Source organism: Patagioenas fasciata, chromosome Z (assembly GCF_037038585.1).
Source record: "Patagioenas fasciata isolate bPatFas1 chromosome Z, bPatFas1.hap1, whole genome shotgun sequence".
Lineage (NCBI taxonomy): Eukaryota > Metazoa > Chordata > Aves > Columbiformes > Columbidae > Patagioenas > Patagioenas fasciata.
In genome coordinates this window covers 65,169,529-65,191,511 of record NC_092560.1, presented here as the reverse complement: position 1 = coordinate 65,191,511, position 21,983 = coordinate 65,169,529, and the positions used below count along the sequence as shown (strand labels likewise).

The 21,983-nt window shown below is 40.6% G+C and overlaps 1 protein-coding gene across 4 annotated transcripts in view; it reads right to left on the bottom strand.

The window, feature by feature from the left end:
- Nucleotides 1-21,983, bottom strand: part of ADAMTS12 (ADAM metallopeptidase with thrombospondin type 1 motif 12) — a 171,404-nt gene that overhangs the window by 88,252 nt on the left and 61,169 nt on the right. For all 4 annotated transcript variants that reach the window (XM_071802790.1, XM_071802789.1, XM_071802788.1 and 1 more), the window contains exon 3: nt 15,946-16,120. In XM_071802790.1, coding sequence (XP_071658891.1) covers nt 15,946-16,120 — 175 coding nt within the window. The remainder of the gene's footprint in view (nt 1-15,945; nt 16,121-21,983) is intronic.

Below are 21,983 nucleotides of genomic sequence, written 5' to 3'. Positions count from 1 at the left end.
AGCCTAAATTATTCTATACTTCTATTCCCAAAGCTTGCATATTGCAGGTAGCTTTGTGCAGGCACTACAGAATCCAGCAGTGAAAGAGTTGAAACTCTGTAAAGATACTTGGAGCTTCTTGGACATATGGAAGGCAGTTACCAATGAGCAGTATCCAGAAACTGGCAGCACAAGGCTCCGGAGTGCCCATTAGTTCTTCAAAGTTACCTAAGGGATTTTCACAACAGACACTCACTGCAGGCTGTCCTAATGCCAACCTTCAAGAATTGGTGAGAAAGTAGGAATGGCAGACAGAAAGTATCGATGCAAGAAAAAGTGTCAGAAAAAAGCAAAAAATTGCTGGAAGAGGCAAGGGAAAGGACTAATAAGGCTTGTAATTCCAAGGATCTAGGCAGTGTGTGTGATTTAGATGTAAATTTGCTCTTTATGTGTGTGGTTAAGACAAGAGAAAAACACGGTTTTCAAGCTGTGCAGATTCCAACCAGCCACTACAGAATGTGAGAGGCAGCTGAAAGAGGCCTTCCCCTCCTGGGCTTCAATAAGCGTGTGCACCCAGCAGCAGGCAGGTGCTGTATCACCGGGGCTGCAGAAAGCCATTCCTCTGGGGCAAAAGCCATTAAGGCAGCTTATGTACCCACACTTACATATTTAAATTCACAATACTAACGGAATCTAAAACTGGAGAACATTAGCAGTCCTCTCTTCAAGAAAGAATAACTGAGAATAATCGCATTTGATTCAGGGATTATAAATAAACTGGTGCATTTCCCTGTGCAAACATTTTACTCTAGAAATGTGCAGCTCCTCTTTTATCAGACAGCAAATTCTGCACGGTGCGGATACCTACCGAAGTCTTAAAATTAAAAAACGTTTTGTTCTGTTTCCCAACAGACCCACAAGATGAAATACAGCAAAGGAGGTGGGTACATGATCACAATGCTCGCCTGTGGTCAAGAACATCTGCTTCCTTCCACACTGGTCCATCCTTTGGCTGGGGTGTAAGTTTTCTGTGCTTTGACCAGGTATAAACAAGTGCAAAGCAGAATGAGAGGGTTTGGGATTCTCCCTGGGTGGAAACAAGAGGCCTCTTTTGCCACTTGCCGTCTTGCTGAGCTCTCTGCAAGCACCCTGAGGTTTCCCTGCCCCTCCCCGGAGAGGACAGACTGCTGCTCCGTACACCCAGGGTGCCCACAATGGCTTTTTCTGCCTTGCAGCAACTGTAGAAGGAGTGCCTCCACATTGATACCCATCACAACATCCTCACTGTACTGTCACCATCATGACAAAATCAATATGCCTAGCACTATTTTGCCTGCTTTTGTTCCCACACGCAGAATCAAAAATGTCAGATGGGATTAAGAGCCTTCTCCAGGTCTCCAAGAGCCAACTTGTGCACCACAGGGACTCCTCTCTGGCTCATCGTTTCCCTTCACTAAATACAGCAAAACCAGTCACTTGTGTCTCTGTGCTTGCAAATGATCAGTAAAGAACCAACTGGGACCAGCTGTTCCTGCCTCCTCTCTTGGTGGGACAGGAATTCAGAGGCAAACACACACAGGCAGCACAGAGCAGCTGCAAGATGCCACCACTCCTGTGTTTACCAAGCCAGATGGGTGGTCTCAAAACAGGATGCAACCTCCCTGTGGGCTGCAGCCCGGCTCCAGCTCAGAGCTTCACCCTCACTAAGATAATTCCCAGTTAACAAGAACTGAATTTCAGTTGTTTGATTTGTAACTGTCTGTAAAAAACACAGTTACTGAACTGAATCTATATCATATCACCTAACTCTGTCCTCTTGCTTGGCCAGATCTCTTTGTGTTCTTTCGCATCTCTTGTTGGAACTACACCTCTTTTCTTCCCAAAACACTGAAGAGCTCCCCCCTGTTAAATACTCTGCAAGGTTGCAGCTCACCTATGACTCCCATGAGCATGCCCAGGCATTCTGAACCCCTCATGCCATTTTTAGGGCAAACTCTCTCAGATGTCAGCACGCCCTGACCCGCTGCCTCTGCTCTGCTTGGGCTTGTTCTGGGTCAAAGACAGCTTGGAAAGCACTGCTCAGCTCATGCCCCAGAAAGTGCCAGATAGTTCTGTCAGAACCAGCAAGCAGGCAGTTGTGCCTGTCAGACCTTCTTTGACCTTGTGAATTAATTAGCCATATTCTCCTGGCTGAAGAGTTGAATCATTGAGAGATTTTTCAGCCGAGGGAAGCGATCACTTCACTTTGCAAATGGCAAATTTTTGTCACCACATTTGTAACATGAGTGTTACAAAAATATAGGAACTCAGGACACGACTCCAGGTCAAAAGCTTGAGCTGAAATTTGACGTGTCCTAGGTGAACTGTGAAGGAATGAATCACATCAAATGAAAGAATGAATCACATCAAATTTCATACTGGGACAGGGCCCACTTATCTATACATGGGCTGACTGAGGACAGAACAGAGTCCAGAAATATTTAGAGATGGAAATAGACCCTTTAAGTCGTCTCAAAATTACTTAGCTCACCAACAGGTATGAGCTCTTTATCTTTTCAAACTGTTGCCAAGCCTATAGAATATATCCCCCACTCCATACATGCTACTGGGTACCATGAATGAACATTATCTACATATACTGAGTGCGTGCAGAAAATCTAACAGCTGTTGGGGTAGAGTCTTGTACTTAACCAAGGAGTTTCATGTTCTCTGTATAAAGTTTGCTGACATGAGGAGAGCTCACAGCCTAAATAGTTTCTATAAAGAAACAGAAACTTAACAATATTCCATAATAATTGACTGTCTCTAGCTTCCAAATAGCAAACCGTCTTCTGGAAGTCAATGGCAGTTCTTTCCATCTCAGTTATTGTCACTAGAAGAAGAAATTTTGCAGATCTTTTTGCACTTGGGCAATATTACCAGTACAGTGGACCTCTACCTTATAGATAATCATCTCACTGTTTTCTACACATAGAGATTATTTTTGCTATAACCTCAAAATAGATTACATTTCACATCTCTTTATAAGACTAGTATTTGCTTCATTCACTCCCAAGCCAAAGGAGAACAAAAACTGATGGTATTCATGTGATAGGAGATTGGGAATAACATGGCAAGAGGTTAAACCTAGCAGTGGCATCCAGTATAGCTCAAATTTGTCATTTAACTAGTCTTAACTATTAGGGTTGACCTCATTAAGTTACAGACTGTCTGAAGAGTTCTGTAGCAGTGTTTATTGGCCGCTGATGATCCATGAGGCATCTACAAGACAGTTCAAAAAAACCAGACATTTCTACATGTATAAGCAAGCCAACAAAATAAAAGCCACAAATGATCACTCAAAGTTTAGCCAATTTTTAGCTGGACATAAATGAAAACTGTATAATATACTTTTTTTTTTTTTCTCACCCAAACCAACTGATCTTGCAACTACAAAAAGGCTCAGAAACACTATTCTCCAACATCAATTACTAATGTCCAGCATTCTTAACTTGCCATGAGTTAGCATGGAGAATATAGTTTATTCCAGTTAATAGGTCGTGTGAACTAAGAGGATTGGAAAGGGGTTTTAAAAGCTAAAAAGCAAGACAGTAACCAGTACTTTCCAAATACTCCAAAACTGTTGAAAAACTAGCGTCCTTGGCTGTTAGTAAAGCAAAGATGAAAGCCCAATTTTGTATCCATATTAGCTATTTCATGTATTATTGCTATTCTCAGATGTTCTCCAATGGTCCCATTTGCAAACTGTTCATTAATTCAGCTAAATGTAAGTTTACACAGGACAAAACAGAAATTACTGCAGCACACTGGACATGGCACAGCAGACACCACAAAGTTCAAGTCACAGTGCCAAACTCTCCTGAGAATTTACAAAGATTAATCTGTGTTGAGAGCCCTGTACTGGCACAGCCAGCTTAGGAGTGCTTCCAGCACCCTGCACCCACAGCCGCTCTGCAGTTCTGCAGATTCAGGAGGAGCAGCTTCCTCCGTGCCTTCCCCTGCGATGGGGAATAAAACATACCGTGGTGGATCACGTAGTGTGATTAGAGAGCAAGTAAAGCTGACCCGTGCATCCAAAATGAAGTGCAAACAAACACACCCGGCAAACATGTCTTAGCTGACAGTTCTGCTTCAACTCAGGCTGTCACTGTGCCTGTCCTGCTGCCTTCTCAGGACCTCCAGATCTCTTGGAAATATGGCAGTACCACAGTAGTTTCCATAGCACAACCCAAGCCCACAGGAAAATTCAGGAGCATCCCTATTTCACCCACTACCATTGAGTTTTACTACATAAAATCCCAGAAATGACAAATCAGTCTGAAGACACCAATAGATGGTAACGTTCAGAAAGCGCTCATCTGAACTAACAGAGCAACCAAATAACTACTGCCCTTAGTTTATAACAGAATGAATTAGCTATTGTAATAGACTGCACAAGTCCTGGTGTTTGCCTTCTAACATTAAATTTACAAGATTTAATTTAAACTGGTTTTTTTTCCCCTTTCCTTCCTTAATCTAGAATTACAGAGAAAATAGTACTTTTTCCAGATATCACTCAAAGCTATCATTACTTACTTTCACTATGAAGGGACTGTGAGGACCAAGATGAGCATAAGCCGTCATGCTGGAGCAACAGTGAAAAATGGAGAGAATGGCTGGATCCTATTCCTTTGCTCATCAGTCACCCTTAGAAACACCCTGAATGATTCAATATTTCGGGCACTGTGATATGAGACAAAATTTGAAAGCAAGATGGGGGAATGGACAGTGCTGGGTGGCAGGTGTCAAGTCAGTGAAATTCTGTGTCACATTTTCCCCTATCTCCAATCTTGATGCACCTGTCTGAAGACCTTATTGCTGAAGGCATGCTGCAGATACAGAGGTCAAGTTCTCATGAATGCACTATTCACACGCAAGTGAGCGTTCCTGGCACAGCAGTTTGTTACACAAGGAAAATAGTTCACCCATGACTCCAGAAGCTTGAATTGGTTAGGAAAATAAAAGTCAATTTTAAATGTTCCAAAGATAGTTTAAGAAATGTAAAGTACCCCAACTAAACTAATGTATAAAGTTTGTGTTGTAAAAGAGAAATGGCCACTTACAGAATAGGTCTTGGAAGTGGTAGTTAAACTATGCTTTTTAATTAGTTTGGTTTAAATTCAAATTGCTAAGGTATAGAAGTCTGGAATTAATCTTGGAATAAAAGGTTTTTTTTCCAAGGTTTGATATGAAATCTTTAAGAAATGCTGCATATGCTATAATCTTTTTACCTCTAGGCTTATACAACAGAGTTTACTTGGCCTTTCTCTGGACCAGCTGTTGTTTTTTCCATTCAACTTCTCTGTTGTATTTAAAATATACCCAAATCCCACTAGTCCGCTCAAAGGAAAAAACACGCTAGCACTCTGAGGGGCCTCCTTGTCCTTGGCAGAGGCCAAATGTCTTGTATTTCAGATGACGTTACTAGAGCAATTCCGCCTTCAAAGCCTCAGCCCCAACCCTGCTGTGCCCCTGCAGCAAACACCAGCAGTGTGAGATCAGCTCTCACAGGTGAGGATCCCCCTGAGCCTGAGCAGGGGTTGGTCTTTCTGGGAGTTAACGAAATGCATTATGCTAATATGACGTCTTGAAAATCTCACCTACCTTTCTTTTTTTTTCTATTCTTAGAAGCGTGTTCCAGTAACAGCATTTTCGACGAAGCCCCTAAAGAGGCACCCACGCACAGACACCTGGGGCTGTGACAGCAGGGCAGGGACAGCCCGTCACCCAACTACTCTGCCCTGTGACTGGGGAGAGCTGACACAGGTGTCTGCAAACTGCCAGAAGGAGTAAAGGGAGGAAGAGTGCAAATGACATTAAGACATCTCAGGGGAGGCAGATGACAGTGTCTTTGCACATGAAATGTTAAGGGCTCCTGCCACCAGGCACCTCACACAAGCACTCCTGTTAGCATAACATCGTCTTGGGATGCCATTCTCAGCTCCTCATGAGTACCACTGCACAGGTTAAAGCATATTTCCAGTTTTAGCCAGAAAGTTGAGAGTGACTTTTTCTGTTTTCCTGTCAGAGACTGGTTATCAGGGGCATTATACCCTCTTGGATGTCACAGTCCCATTAATTTGCTCTCATTTTTGTCATGCATAGGGCGGAGGCTCACCAATACCACCCACTATAATTAACAGGACTCCCTATGGTTCTCTTCCTACAGAAAACCACGCCAGATTCCTTCACAAACAGGAGCTATTGGTACTCCCACAGTAAAATGCTGAGAAGTTTGAAAGTGTTTGCTTAGAACTGGGTTTGAGCTTTGAAATTTGCACTCCTGTGGAAGAGAATCAAGCAAAGCCTCTATTATTTTCCAAATGACAATCTCAGTTTTCATTTGCAGAAAATACCTGGCTCCTCTTCTTTCCAGGTAGCCCTGAAATTATTGTATAAAGATAAGTAAATGCATACAATCAGAAGGAGAAAAAATGCAGGTACCTGAAAGGAACATCCATTTCACACACATGATAAAATAGTATGATTAATTATAGCTTCAGGAGAGAAAAATACCCCCAAAATGAATAATGATGGATAAAACCAGGTTACACTCACCAGCTGAGAAGGGGGCTGTTAATAATTCACTCACCAATGTTAAGGCTACCATTGCCTGAATAACTTTGAGCTGCCTGCCAAAGGGACTGGGCTTTGCAGGGAACTCCCTTCTTTTACTGTTCTTCTTCCTGGTTACCTCCCAAATAGATGAAATTTCATCCCTCTCATCTCCTTCCATCTCCTCTGAGGAAGACCTGACTGACAGAAGTACGTCACAATGGGCAATGGATGCAACTGGCATATTGAAAAGAAAATACCACAAAGCAGAGAGTGGTTCAGTGAATACTTTACCTAGAGAATGTCAGACAAGTAATAACGAAAATGTCAGGAATGATCCCTTGTTAAAACTGCACCACCTGAAAGAAGACTTTGATCCAAATCCAAATCTCCACAGAGCTGAGGGGAATCCAGACTGGTGGCTCAACTGGCAATAATGCAGACCAGAGGGGAAGGAACTTGACACAGCTTGGTTTAGAGCTCAGGCAGGCAAGAAATTTGCTGCTAATTCCAACTTTGGCAGAGTGGAAGACTCAGACTGAGACTATGTTTTAATCGTGTTTAAAAAGTATTTAAAATACAAAAATACATCTTCCTGCAGCTTCAACTAAAACAGTGTTTTGCAGCTGAGCAAAATATTAAACAAGACTTTTTTTTTTTTTTTTCAAAAAAAAAAAAAAGAAGAAATGAATAAAGGACAACAAGACTTTCTATTTTGCACAAAAATTCATTTTGGCACAGTGTTTCTTGAGACTGGTTAGAATGGTTTAGAAGAGACTTTTTCTAATTTACCAGCCTAATTCACGTGTACAAAGCCTCCACCACTAGTTGTTTAAACCAGACAGGAATACATAGTCTTCTCAGCTAAGCTATCTGATGTTTGCTGAATTAAGTTTAAACTGAGTATTTGCAAGAGAAGAAAAGCAGAAAGTGTAGAAGAGATCATGGCAAAAAAACCCACAATATTCTCTTTTATGCTCTTCCATACGGAAACCTGGATATGCAACAAATGGTTCCACAAAGTCTTCAAACAAGTGCAGTATTTAAGGGCATCAACTGAAAACATTCTCTGTATCTTTCAACATGGCAATCTTCTGGCCACTTTTTTACATAAAGGTGGATGCCTACTTCTGTTGGGCAATTCCTTTTTCTAGAAAAAAAAAAGCATGTATAATTCTGCATGACATTTAAGTGAATAGTGTCCCTCTGGTCTGCTATTTACATAGTTTTTTTCACAACAGTTCAGAAATAGCAGAAAGTGAAGAGGTATTATTTGCAAAGATATCCTGCAACACATATTCTTCACATAAGCACTGTGAAACCAAAGAACATACCTCAACCTACTAGAAGTGTTTCACCACAAATCAAATCCAGCTAGCAAGTCCAGTGGCTCACTAAATCTGTGTTGAGGCAGATCTTTGTTTTCAGTGACCAAATGTAAAGATCGTTCGGACATAAAGATCTGTGTCGGAAACGACATCTCAAGACTTCCAAGGATGCTCTTTGCAGACTGCTGCTCAGTGAAACAGTGTTGACTAAACACAACATCCCAAGCTACTCAACATGGCCAGAAATTACTCATGAGAATTGTCCCCATGAGCACCCATCACTGAAGTTGAGAACTCCATCCTACACTGAGCAGATAATCAGGAGTAGAGACAGGATCTGTGCACCCCAGAACATGCTACCGAGTAATTATGTATGGAGTGCAATAAGTTCTGATATGGCCCCACTTCTCCCTAAAAAGGAGAAAGCTTGCAGTTCTCTACAAGATGACTGAAGCAGTGAAGGGTAGAAAAAAATCTCATAACCTCGTAAGTTATGCAGTTCCCCTTGTTCCCAACTAATCATAAAGCTAAAATCTATGCTGAGAGGAGTATTGTGATCTCCTTTAAAGTACAATTCATCCAGAGGAGTCTCTCCAAGTACATAAAATGCATCCAAGTCCAAGCAGATGCTGGGAGCATGGAGTGAAGAACACCAGCCCCAAGAAAGGAGTGCAAAAGCCAGAAGGACGCTGTGCTTCATGCAGAAAAACTGTGCTCAGACACCTGTTTGAAGTGGGTCACAAATGACAGGAGGCTGCCAGAGGCTCATCGGGGACATGAAGACTTCAGGGAAAATAATTGTGAACACTGAGCCCGTATCAGTGCATTAGGCCCCCCAGCACAAGTCCAACAGTTCTCAGAAGAATCAGAGACCTGTGATCTGCCCAGAAATAATAAGGTAATTGCAGTTTCTTCTTAGAAAGTTCACAGAGAGTTCAGTATGACTGAGAAATCTGGCACTAACCAGAATGAAGGCTGAACAGCTTTGCCAATACTACTCCTATTAATGGGTCAAGTGTACAGAGGAAATTTTCAAACTCCTGCAACAAAATGAAGCTTTCTGGGTTTTCTGTTTCAACTGTGGCAATAAGGTTTACAATTGTTCAAGGCCAGTGTTATCCTATGAAAGAGAAAGCAATGGCATGTCACATGTAATAGTTTACTTTTAAAGCATGCTACTGCACTTCAAATAATACTGCAGCAATTTGCCATTTACATTATCAAAGCATTTGTTTACCCAATCAATGGACATACTCAGGAAGTGCATTAGCATCACACACAGTTTGATAAGGAAAGCTGTAGACACAGAGCAAGAGCAGAATAAATCCCTCTATAACAGTACACAGTTAGAAATGCTGAATAAATTCAGTCTGGCTCCTGACTGACACTCCTCAATCTGATCAGTGGTTAAGGAGTAGTTAAGGTTTCACAGAAGACACGGAAGAGATCACAATCTACCTTTTAAACTACAGGAAAGCAAATGCAGTGAGCAACCACAGTGGAGTAAACAATATTTCTTTCCAGTGACACAGAGACTGAACAGAAAGACTCCTCAGAAGCACAATGACACAGATTTTTCCCTCCTTATAGTTTTGACTCATGTTATTTAGAAAATGGCCTGTCACTGAACTTTAAAATGTATTCAGTGACTGAGTGAGGAAGGATATCACATTTCTGATGCTTTTTGGTGACAAGTGTCTACTGTTACATTATAACAACAACCTCCCATTTTCACATTTTTCTCCCTGATCTCCAGCACAACACAAGTAGTTATGGAAAGCACCTTGTCTTAGTTAGTAGAAGCTAGTGAAATACCAAGAGTTAAATTCCAGTGGAAAAGATAAAAAATATGAGAACACAATCAGGGACTGGGAAAGTAGGTGCCAGCACTCTGCCAGCATTGAGCTTTCTCTGGCGTTTGTTCAGCAAAGATTTTGGATCTGCTTGGTCAAAGTTTTAGCTCTGACTCTGTACTCACTTAACCGGAGAGGAAGAATTATACAAAATATAGCATTCTATCCCTTTCTCCTCTGCCAGTATTTCTACTGCCTGTAACTAAAGCCTAGGAAGCTCCCAAGGACAATTCATCCCAAAAGTCAAAAATGATATCTTAGGATAGGATGAATCAGCCTTTGACAATGACTGTTCTACTCCACTATAAAAGGAGCTAACTTGTAACACAACTAACTTAAACTCAAGTATTTAACTGCTAGGCTACTCAAGTTAAGAGAAAAGAACCTTATCCTGTGTCCTTAAAACCTAAAGTTCAATTAATAGTAAACATATTGTTTAAACACCTGTATGCTAATTAAACCTGGGATTGTTTTTATTGTTTAGCAAGAAGGCCACACATCTCTATCTGCTCATCTGTTAGAACGTGCAATTCTAGTAACAGTATTTTTGACAGCAAAGTGACATGAAGACAGAACTCTTCTTAATATCATATGTCAGATGTTTTAAAGTTTAAGTTCAATCATTCTTATCTCCCAGGCATAGAATCCAGATATTTTAGAAACAGAAGAGGAACTCTTCCTTCTTCTGGAGAAGGAAAGCACAAGACAATGGAAAATTCTATCTTATCTCTGATTAGCTTCTAATAAACTCCAGAAAGCAACTGAAAAAAAAGTTCTTCCTGAAACCCGAAAGTTAGAATCTTCTGTCTTCATTTCATGAGCTTTTTTGAGGGTGGGGGGTGAAATCTTTTGACATCAGTTTCTAGCAACTGTTTCATCCACTGCTATAACAAACCAGCAGTCATGTCTTTGTTTCCCAGGTACCTCACCTCTGAAATGTGAACCTCCTGCTGTCCGCACAAGCAGGCACTCACTGTTTCCAGTTCAATGCCTACTGTACCAGAGATGAGAGAGACTCCATGTACTCCTGCAAGCTGCTTGTTCTGTTTTTCCTGCTTTAAAATGGAGGTCATTCCGACTGAATGTATTTAGTTGCTCTTTTTTCATGGCAAGCATCTTTTAAACAGGTTAGTAGAGCCGGTTCCTAGTATGCAGAGGCATGCAGGGAGAAATGTACTCTTCCCTCTACATAAAATTAATCTCAGTTACTACAATTCAATGTGTGAAGTTGCTACCCTAAGAATAATAGTCTCTGTGTTTGGGAGAAATTAAGCAAATTAAGCTGAATAGTAATTTATGTTGTTAAATACTGGGTAAACAAATACTGGAAAAATGTCAGCATCATTCTTTAAAAGATACAGAAGCTACACAGTATGTACCAGGGGTTCTGCCAGCAAGCAAGGCTGCTTACATTGGCCACAATGTTCTTCCAAAAAAAGATAGGCTATCCTTCGAGAATAAAACAGTGTCCTGGGCTATTTTTCGTTCCTTCCTTCTTCCAAGTGGTTAAACAAAGGACTTCATTGTCAAAAGCCAAGACAAACAATTCATGCTGTACACTTGCAAGACAGAAAAAAACATAAGAGAATGGTCTGGCAGTATCAAGTAAATCATCAAAAAGCAAGACCACGAGTGAATAAAATCCTGCACTCAGACGCGACCTTTAGGAAGAATAAAAGGTAACTTTTATCTAAACAGCTTAATGGCATTCTAGTCACCTGTTAAATGAAGTATGCCACCAAGCCATCATTCAAAAGACTTAAACCCCATTTTTTCACAGATAATGTTGCTCTGCTTCTTCAGCTGCCCTTACCTCCCCACTCATTTCACACAGGACTGTTGGAGCGAATGAAGTACCCTGCACACCGATTCAATGTGAATCATGCTAGCGACATTTATTACAGAAACAAGCCTCCTTGTATATGCAACTATTCTCTGATCACGCATCCATGCTCCAATCATGCATTCACTAATTGGATATCATCTATGTTCACGAGCTGTCCACATGCTGGAGTCTCACTGCTGATAAGTCCGTTGATTTACGTCATGTTGAGGCCTTGTTATTGTAGAACTGCTTCTCTCCCACGGCAGGTCCTGTTTTCAGCTTTTGAGTTGGCCTTGAAATTCCTTTGGGCCTGGTTGGTTCAACAACAAATCTCCATCTAACAGAAACCCCTCCACACAGCACACAGCCCTTGTCTCCTCACTCCCACCCCAGCCTCATCCCACCACAGCTTCAATGCAAAATTGCTCCAAATGCAAAATTGTCAGTTATAGGACTTATAAGTCCTCTGCAGACAAGGACTTGGAGGTTCATGTACAACCCAAACTAATCCTAACTTCTGATCTGTGTAGCATCCATCTATCAAATCTTTTCAATGTCAAAATTAGGGCAAAGCATAAAGCAATTTCTATACATCTAAAGCTCCAATGAAGCAATCTCAGAGACCTGTTTTAATACCCTAAACCTTTCTTTCCTTAGTTATATATTACAGCTTCCTGCAGCAATCACTGGGTTGCAGTCTGAACAAACTCAACGACCCTCTTTCTAAATGCCAGCAACCTGACCACTTCACCAGTCCAAGAAAAAGGATTCCATCTATTTGTATCGTATTAGTTCCCTCCATAGCACTGAGTCAGGAAAGGCTGCATTACTTGACTGCATTTTCATTCGTAAACTTCACAAAATTTCTCCATTTTGCATCTCACAGTCAAACGAACACCTTGTGGCAGACTGCACGAAAACAAACAGAAAGAAATTGAAGGAGATCTTTTCTTATTCTGTGGAAAGGAGAGTAATTCCTTTTCTCTTCATTATATCTCTGAGCACTGTCAAGTTTTTAAGATAACCTATTTAGAAAAAAAAAAAACAAATCCCTAAATCCTTATTTTCCTCTCCTACAGGCATAAATGATTAGAAAAGTTATTTATAAAGCTAGGGGCCACTTTTCATATATCACTTTTACTACTTCTCACACAGATTTCAAATGACATAGTAAGAAAGAAGCTTGCAAGGTACAGTATTGTTATGCTGCTTTCAAGACTAGCACTCAGTTCTGCATGCAGCTAATGACTGAGTCATCTGGCAGTTGCCTTAGCAGCAGTGGAAGTGTACAGCATAAACCTAAGTTTTAATTTACATACATTTCTCCAACTAACAGAAACTGTTAAGGATACTACAAGTTATAAACTAATTAATATGATCATTGCAAGAGCACAAAAATGTCAATTATGCCAAAATATTGCTGTATGTAGATGAGATGGATGATAAGCAGGTTGCAGCCTGCAGGTTCGTGTAGTTGTTGCCACAGTAAAAGCTGTGAGCATGCTGCACAGGGCTTCTTGAAAAAGACTGCACAAGAGGTCAGCATCCTCTACCTACTCCCTCATACACTAATTCCTCTCTCTTGATTTTTCCTATACAACTAGTCTTTATATTCCTCGTCTGACAGACAGATTAGTTCTGACTAAAAAACTACTATTATTGCCATGCAGTTTTGTGTGCTGACTTGAAAGCATCCAGGTGGTTCAACTTTTCCAAGCAAAAAACACCACTACATTTTAGCCTGGACGTGCAAAGGGTTTCCCAAGCTTTAGTCTTAGGAATTACTCAACTGTCTTAGCTTAAGTTTAAAAAGAAAACAGAATCAGAGCTCAAACAAACAAAAGCAGATACTCTTTACTATGAATCTTCACCAACAAGGTCAAAACGCTTGATTTTGAAAACCAGTTCTTATCAGTGACATCGCAGGCAACTCTTCATCAGTTAAACTGCAGCCCAGTGGGTACAAAGCTAGGGCTGAGAATGCAAAATAGTCATGAATTAAAATCTGTAAAATAGAATTCATTTGTACAATTAAATGTGACCTGTAAACTGAAAATGTTTTGCTTTAAAGGGATCCCAAAAGACATTAGTCTGGACCATCTGTGATATCATGTGGGTGTACCAGACTTCTGGCATCAAACTTGACAGTGTGAAGTGCTTGAGGTCTTGAAAAGGGGGAAGAGTCAGTTTACCACCTTTAAAATTTATTTATGCACCAAGTATTACCCAAAGCCTGTGTAGTGAATATATTTTGCACAGAAAGCAAGAATTAACTCACTTTTCCTTTTTGTTCTGTATTTCACTCCTAACAGGAGGAACTGTTCTTTAACAATGCATAATGTAAACAGGAGATTACTCTGACTTCTTTCTTTTTTCTACCCTGGTTGAAGAGCTAGCTACAACAGAAGCGAGATAATAAAACATAACACACAAATTAAGAGTTAAGGTCTTTACAGGAAACAATGATTATTCCTGTCACACAAAAGACAAAAATGCAATGAAGGAAATTTTTTATTTTCCCCATGCACTTTTTCACACTGATGAGGTAACTTTTGTGACAGTGAAGATTTCTGTTTCACCAAAAGCAGACATTGCCTCTACAGGCTTGTTGAGTCCGTTAAACATAGAAACATAAATGACAGTTTATTACTTCATTAATTCAAAACACATTTCCTTTGTTAGCCTAGACTACCATGAACATATTACCACAAGGAATAGTTCTGTCACATTAAACTGAATACCATCAGACAGGCACTTTAAATTCAAAGGCCCACTAGAGCAAACTTAGCTAGTCTAAGTGACAAAATCTCAGAGAAGCTACACTCAACCTTTCCCAGTGTCCAGGTACAGGCAATCTTCTTCTGTCTCATTCTACAGGACTTTGAAGAAAGATACAAGAGGTAAAAAGTGAGACATAGAAGGAAAATAAGCAGGCTACACAAAGCAGATACATAGCATGACCCCTTGTATCTCCTATGGTCTCCTCTCCATACTTAAAGATAACTTACAGATGTTATTTCATCCATAAAAGAAACCTGGATAATAGTAGGCAAGAACACTTCCTCACTTTTCACAGGCAAATCTAAACTAATTCCTCTCATCTATGCCAGTAGTCATCAGAGGAAACAGAAAATTAGGGAGAAATTTTAGATTTAAGGCAAAATAGACATCAACATTAGAAATTCATGGCTTTTCAGCTTCAGGGTTATTTGTCTAATAAGTGGATATATTTTTATTTGATGAAAAGTAATAAGGAACAGCATTCATATTAATTCTTATGGCTTCCCCTTATCCTCACCTACCTAGTATCACAGAAGATTGAATAGCTCTCCCCTGACATGAGCTTTCTAGTTTTCCCCAGCTATCACTTCACACTGCTCTTGGACAGCAAGCAAGAAATGCAAAGCAGGTCTATGACCAGAAATATAGTGGGGCTGAGTTGCTGTTTGCTTCTTTAATTTATCTATTCATATCACACAGCAGTCAAACTTCAGCAGTAATCATGAATGACGATCAGAAATTTCTACATTCCTCCTTTTTTTTTTTCCCACCTCTGGAAAAGAATCAACTGCTCTTTAACCATTAACCTGTGAAAAAGACAGAAACATACCCCTGAGTTTTCTGCATCTCTATTTGTACAAACTAAAGCCATCCATCATTACAGTCATTGCTCATTCTCCCTACCAATACTGCACCTTTTCTAAAGTTTGGTGCAGCCTCAGCTTGAAGGCTTCAAACATCAAGGAACCAATGCAAGATCTGCACATTTTTGGTATGAAGTCAATCAAGTAAATAATTTTACTGAATAAAGGAACTAATATTGTAATTACAAGATGTTATCTACCCTCTCAATACACTCTTCCTTTCCAGGATAGTGCATTAGTTTGTTTTCCCAAAAGACATAATGCTGAGTATTACTACACTGATATTTAAGATATTTTTACTTCTACCAAAAACACCTTCTTGTTGATGCCCTGCACTCTTTCAGAAACAAATAAAAGTCTTTAAATATTCTGGTAACTAACTCAGAGAATCTAGAAATCCTAAATTTAAACCATAGATTTGAGGGGAGATATTTCAAGATGAGGATAGCATTTGGGGTAGAAAGCTTCAACACTGAAAAACATATGCCAGCTCTCATAAGAGGGATTTAAGTTTTCAGAAAGCAACGTAGATGGGTGGCTTCTAAGGTGTTTTGACTGAGATGCTCTCATTTTGCATAATCTCTTTTTACAGAATTAAAAAAAAAACTGCCAGAAGGAAAGTCAGAGACCACTGGAAAATTAAAGCTGCTTAAAAAGATGCACAAAGCAAGCAGGCAGGGCAAGTAGGCAGCAAGTAGGCAGAGATCCAGCAATATTTGTACCATTCAATCCACATGCTTTTTCTTTTTCCACCAGGATTGCTCGTCTTCTCCTTAAAGCATTTTGATGGATATTCGTCCCATAGATAACATGGGGATGGGGTGTTCCCTCCTTCTGTGGATGCTTTTTAATGGGCTCAATGAAGTAATCCCCATGGGGCAGATGGAAATATCCAGTCTGAAAATAAGCACAAAAGAGTTAATCTCTACTGTCCAGTACTGGAAGTCAAAAATAAAATAAACTCTTTTCGTATCATCATCCCTGAGTTTTTTTCATAAGCCAGTCATTACACCACAGAAATACAAAACCAACAGGTTTTCAGCATTATTTTGCTGCATACATCAAGATTGCTTTGTACCTCACAAATGCGTAACAGTCCAAAGGGGAATAGAAAAACTATCTTCTTCCTAATAACATGAAATTCTGTATACTGAGGCAGATGCTCCCATTTTGTACAAAGTCACTGAAAGGTCAAAAGTTAATTTGTCAAACATGATGCACTAGGAGGAGTTGTGTCTTGTTCCTCTGGTGTTTTGCATACATTCCCCAGAAAACAAGCCCTGAATAGAAGCTGCTTCATAAATGTAAAGCGTAATTCTGCTCCTAGCTGCAATTCCACAATCAAATTACACAACCCATCAGATGGGCTAGACTGTGTGGTCCACACTTGACTCAGACTACAAACCCCCCTGGCCTCCAGGCTTCCAATAAAAGAAATAAGTAGTTTTTCATGAATTACAGCAAGCTATTGTGATCATACAATAGATCTGCCTAACAAAGGTTGTAACTTTTTTCATGCTATAATCTCTGCATCAACCTCCCAGCTTTGACTAAGCTACAGGGCCTTTGACATCCATGATCCAAGAGACACATGCAATCAGACACGGTTTTGGTCTCTTGTGTCTTGGCATTTTTTCAGGGATTGTTAACATTGCAAACCCATTGTACAGCCCTTCCACTTCAATACATGCAGAGCAGTACTGAATCTAAAGCAAAGAATCTACTGACATCCCAGCCCACACCAATTGATCAGCTGAGGTATCCCACTTTTATGGCTTAATTTCCTCTGCACTTTCTTGCTGCAGTCAGTGCAGCCTTCTTAAATCACTCTAGAGCAGGAAGAAATGCAGCAACACTGTGTTCCTGCAGCTGCTGTATTCAAACTTACAAGGACAGACAAATGTAAAGATTCTTTTGAAACACTCCAAGGTCTTCCAGTTTTCCTGGACAGCTGGGAAAGCCAGTATGAGGCTAAGGATCAAAGAGGAAATCCTACAAATAGAGGAAAAGCATTTTTCAAAAATAAGCAACCATAGGATTTATGTTCTAGGAGCCCAAAGGCAGGTCAGTGAGATCTTCACACAATGTGCTTCAAAGTCCCCTCTGACAGATTCCTTCTGCATCCAATCTCATTGTCACAGACTCAATACATCCCACAGCAAACTTGTACAAATAAGTAACTGTTATTGTCATTTCATGGAATTTGCCCAACAGTTCTTAAGAGCAGAAACTCCTTCCAGTTTTTGCAGTGCAATTCAAATTACATCCACAGTGTTTCACAGGCTCAGGACTCGAAGTCACACGCTTGCTCATCTGGGATTACAGTTACTGTTTGTACATTTTTTTTGTTTCATTTCTAAGAAAAATGAAATCAAGGCTTCTCATTCATAAACTTGAGATCCAAAAATACTCAGGTTTCTTTTTCCATGAAGGCTACTTTTGACATTGGAGCCAAGATGCACTACAAAAGCAATAAATCCTATGTTCGGATTGGATAAAGATGTCAGGCAAGCATGAATCTACAGGGCAGCTATGCCTACACAGAGGCTAGACCAGCAAATCAGTAGATGTGGCTTTTTTTCCTGCTGCTCAAGGAATCAAAGCTTGTCACAAATCTTTGCTCACTCCTTTTCATTCCACAGGATTTGATCTTCCCTGGGCATTCTGACAGTCTGGTTTATTTGGCCTTAACTTCCTGTTGTGTTTTTTAATCCAGGTAGAACCAGGAAGAACCACCTTTACTGCAGACCCTGATTTTATAGGGGAGGTTGACTAACCACTGGGTTATTGTGTCAATGTTGCATCTGTAAGAAAAAAGGCCAGCAGTCATAAAAAAATGAAGCATATTAGTAGTGACTTCATTTCCCAAGCTGACCCAGAAATGCTTGCATGTTAAAATTCAGCTCTCCATCCAAGCTCTGTATGGAGCAGAAGAATAAAAAAAAAAAAATCATATTTCATACTGCACTTGCACACACAGAGATGGCAGTAAAGGTTGTTTAATGAGCTAGTAAACAATCGGCTACATCAGAACCTGGATTTAGAAATTCTCATTGATTTTAATTATTGCTTTCTTAAGATTATAATTTTTCAGTATAGAATATGTGTTTTCACAGTCTTACAGCTTTTTGCTATAACAACTCTATCCCAAGCCATCCCTGTTCCAATATATTTGTTCTTTAAAAGAGGTTGATAACAGTGAGAATTTTCATATTTCTTGGTTACAGATTGCTGAATCTTGGGAAGATAAAGGCTGCTCCCACACCTGACACCCAGACTAAAGTCACTGCAGAGCACGAAGAAGTTTGAGGGCCTGTTTTAGCACAGAGACATGCTGGACTTTACAGAGAGTCGTCAGCTCACAGTTCAACTTGCCACAACAGCTCCTGACATCATGGGACTATCAGAAAATCTCTGCTTACTGAAATTCAGCTAAGCCTGTAGAGTAGCAAAACTAAACTGGAGCTAGAACTACTGGTCAGGATAAAGCTCAAGAAGCACCCCAGGTGTATTTTCAGGTTATGCACAGCTCTCCATAGTTGGATCGGCAATACCACTGGGTGCACCCACACAGATATTTCAGGCACTAGTGCAATGGTGTGTCCCCATAAACAACTGATAGGACAGCACAGAAGCAGATAAACCAGATTTGTCACCAAAGAGAGTGCAACTGTACCCACCAGCCCAATGACCAAACATTTCTGAAGCACAGATATGACATGTTGAAGTTTCTCTGGTTTATGCTCTGATCTCATGATGACCACTGAAAAACTCTATCAACCTCAGCCGAAAATTGGTTCTTGGGACAGGAAGATGCTTCCTTCACACTTGCTCCTTTGAATTCAAGACTACTAGTCAGTAGGCCAGTGTTTCACATCAAGCTCTTGATTTAAGCCAACAAAGAGTTTGGGAACAAGGTACCCTTGCCTCCTTCTCATCCCCAACTACTTGTTCCTGACATCGAATTATGGCCACAAGTCCCTCCAGAGTGCAGTCTGATGAGGGAGGAAGGAGGAGTAGGGATACATTGAACCTGCATTGCCTCTGAATTCATTGTAGTGTGAACCCTCCATCTTGATTAATTTATGTTCACCATAAGACTGAACATACATTCAGCATTTAGGAATCCTCACTGAAAAACTAAGCTATAGATCATCGCTGTTGTGTGAAAGTTTCTCCTGTTTTATGTCAGTCTACAGACTAAAGCTCACTGCTCTACTTGCAGTATCTGAAACATCTGCAAAGAAAGGGCTGAGGTGGCGTGTTACTGTTCTTACACAAAAGATTCAGCAGAATAGACAGTTTTCCAGGTATTACACCTCTAGATAAAGTGACAAAAAACAAACTGTAACAAAAACATAATTTCCTTCAATGTTCCCATGGATCCCAAATTCTAGTAGTAGTAGAATTTATTAAAACAAACAAACAAACAAAACCACCTGCCTGCTCTGTTTGTAACAAATTCCCCAATAAAGTAAGATCTTTCTAAGCAATCTTTCCTTTCACTTGAACTTTGTGCTCTAGCAGTTTCTGAAGGAATTTGAAAATTGGATGAAACCCTCATCTCTACAATACAAAATAAGAGAAACACCATTACACCCTACATAGCATTTTAGTGCTATCTGCACTCTGTCCCGTAAAGGGAGCTGCCTCGATGTGCTCCCTGATACAGGGCAGAGATGGGATATTGTAACCAGAAGAGATCACCTCTCTCTGAACCCATCAGTCAGCACATTACCAAACATCCCTGAGTGCTCCCTCTTCCCTAACAGTTTCAACATATGGGTAGTCTCTCGCCATGTTGTTAGTCTGAAATCAGTGCATGCCTTGCCCTAATTTATCGTGCACCTACAGTTCTCACAGTGCTACAGCATGTGGAGAAAGTAAGCTGGAAGAGAAGATTAAAATAGAAAAACCAAAATTATCTGAATAGATTCTGTGGTCTCTATTACTGCTCCCAGCCACCAGTCCAAGAGGAAATAAGGGTTCTTCAGACCAGTGTCTTCAGCAGACCTCTGTAAAAGTGGTACAGAAATGGTCTATGTCCTGTGTTACCTTAAGTACCATAAGCCAAAGATAATTTAGGAAGGCTCAGGAACTGCAGACCTTTCTGCACAGACGTGTTACATTCATGACTGCAAAAGTAACTGAAGAGTGATACCGAAAACATTCACTACTTCATATCCTCTAAACATCTGTAAAAAACTGTAGAATCATAGAATATCTGGTTGGAAGGGACCTCAAAGATCATTTGGTCCAACCGTTCTCAGCAAAAGCACGGTCTGGAGAAGATGGCCCAGCACCCTGTCCAGATGAATCTTCGAAGTGTCCAGTGTTGGAGAATCTATCACTTCCCTGGGGAGATTCTTCCAATGGCTGATTCTTCTCACTGAGAAAAATCTTCCTCATATCAAATTGGAACCTCCCCAGGAATAACATGTACCTATTACCCCTCTTCTTTTTGATGTGACTCCTTGTAGAAAGGGAGTCTCCATCTTCCTTGCATCCACTCTTTAAGTACCGGAACATTGGTGAGCAGGTCCCCCCTAAGCCTTCTTTTCTCAAGGCCGAACAAGTCCAGTTCTCTCAGCCTTTCCTCACATGGCAACTTCCCAGCCCTTTGATCATCTCTGTGGCCTTTCTCTGGACTCTCTACAGCCTGTCCACAATTTTTTTTATATAATGGGGACCAAAACTGAACACAGTATGGCAACTTCCCAACTTCATCTCTGTGGCCCTTCTCGGGAAACTCTACAGCCTGTCCACATATTTTTTGTATAGCGGGGACCAAAACTGAACACAGTATTCCAGGTGTGGCCTGACAAGCACTGCATAGAGCGGAACAATTACTTCCTTGCCTCTGCTGGTGATGCCCTTGGTTATACAGACCAGCATCTTGTTGGCTTTCTGTGCCACAGCAGCCTATTGTTCACTCATATCGATCTTGCTGTTCACCAGGACACTCAGGCTCCTTTCCACAGAGCTGCTTCACAACTGGGTACATCCCAGCCTCTGCCACATGTCTGGATTATATTTGCCCAGGTGCAAGACCCTACTCTTGTCCTTGTTGAACTTCATAAGGTTCTTGTTAGCCCACTCACCCAGCATTTCCAGGTCTTCCTGCAGGGTGTCTCTCCCTTCGGAAGTGTCCACTTCCCCACTCAGTTTGGTGCCATCAGCAAAATTCATCAGGGAACACTTGATATGCTCTACTTTTATCATCTGAAAATGATTGCACTGTGTGCCTAAACTTACCAGCTATAAGAAGACAACACAATGTTTAGCTCATGTAAAAGATCAGTTCTGGATCGTGTCTCAAAACTTTCCCCTAATTCTAGTAACATGTAATTTTTTGAAAGTCTAAAAACTTCTGACAGTTCTACTTTTACACTACAACAAGAAGAAGAGCTGATACCCTTCAGAAGAAAAGTTCTTCTCATGGCTATTCCCAGAAGTAACTGGAAGATCAGTTAGACGTTTATGTATCTTCTAAATCAAAATTCTTTATGGCTTTGTTCATCCTGAAACTATTCTATTTTTGACTGATTGACTGTCAAGTAGGAACCATGATTTTCATTCACAGACTCACAGACTGGTTGAGGTTGGAAAGGATCTCTGGAAATCACCTAGTCCAACCCACCTGCTAAAGCATCTGCACCTAGAGCAGATCACACAGGAATGTGTCCAGGCGTCTTTTGAATGTCTCCAGAGAAGGAGACTCCACAACCTCTCTGGGCAGCCTGTTCCAGTGCTCTGCCAC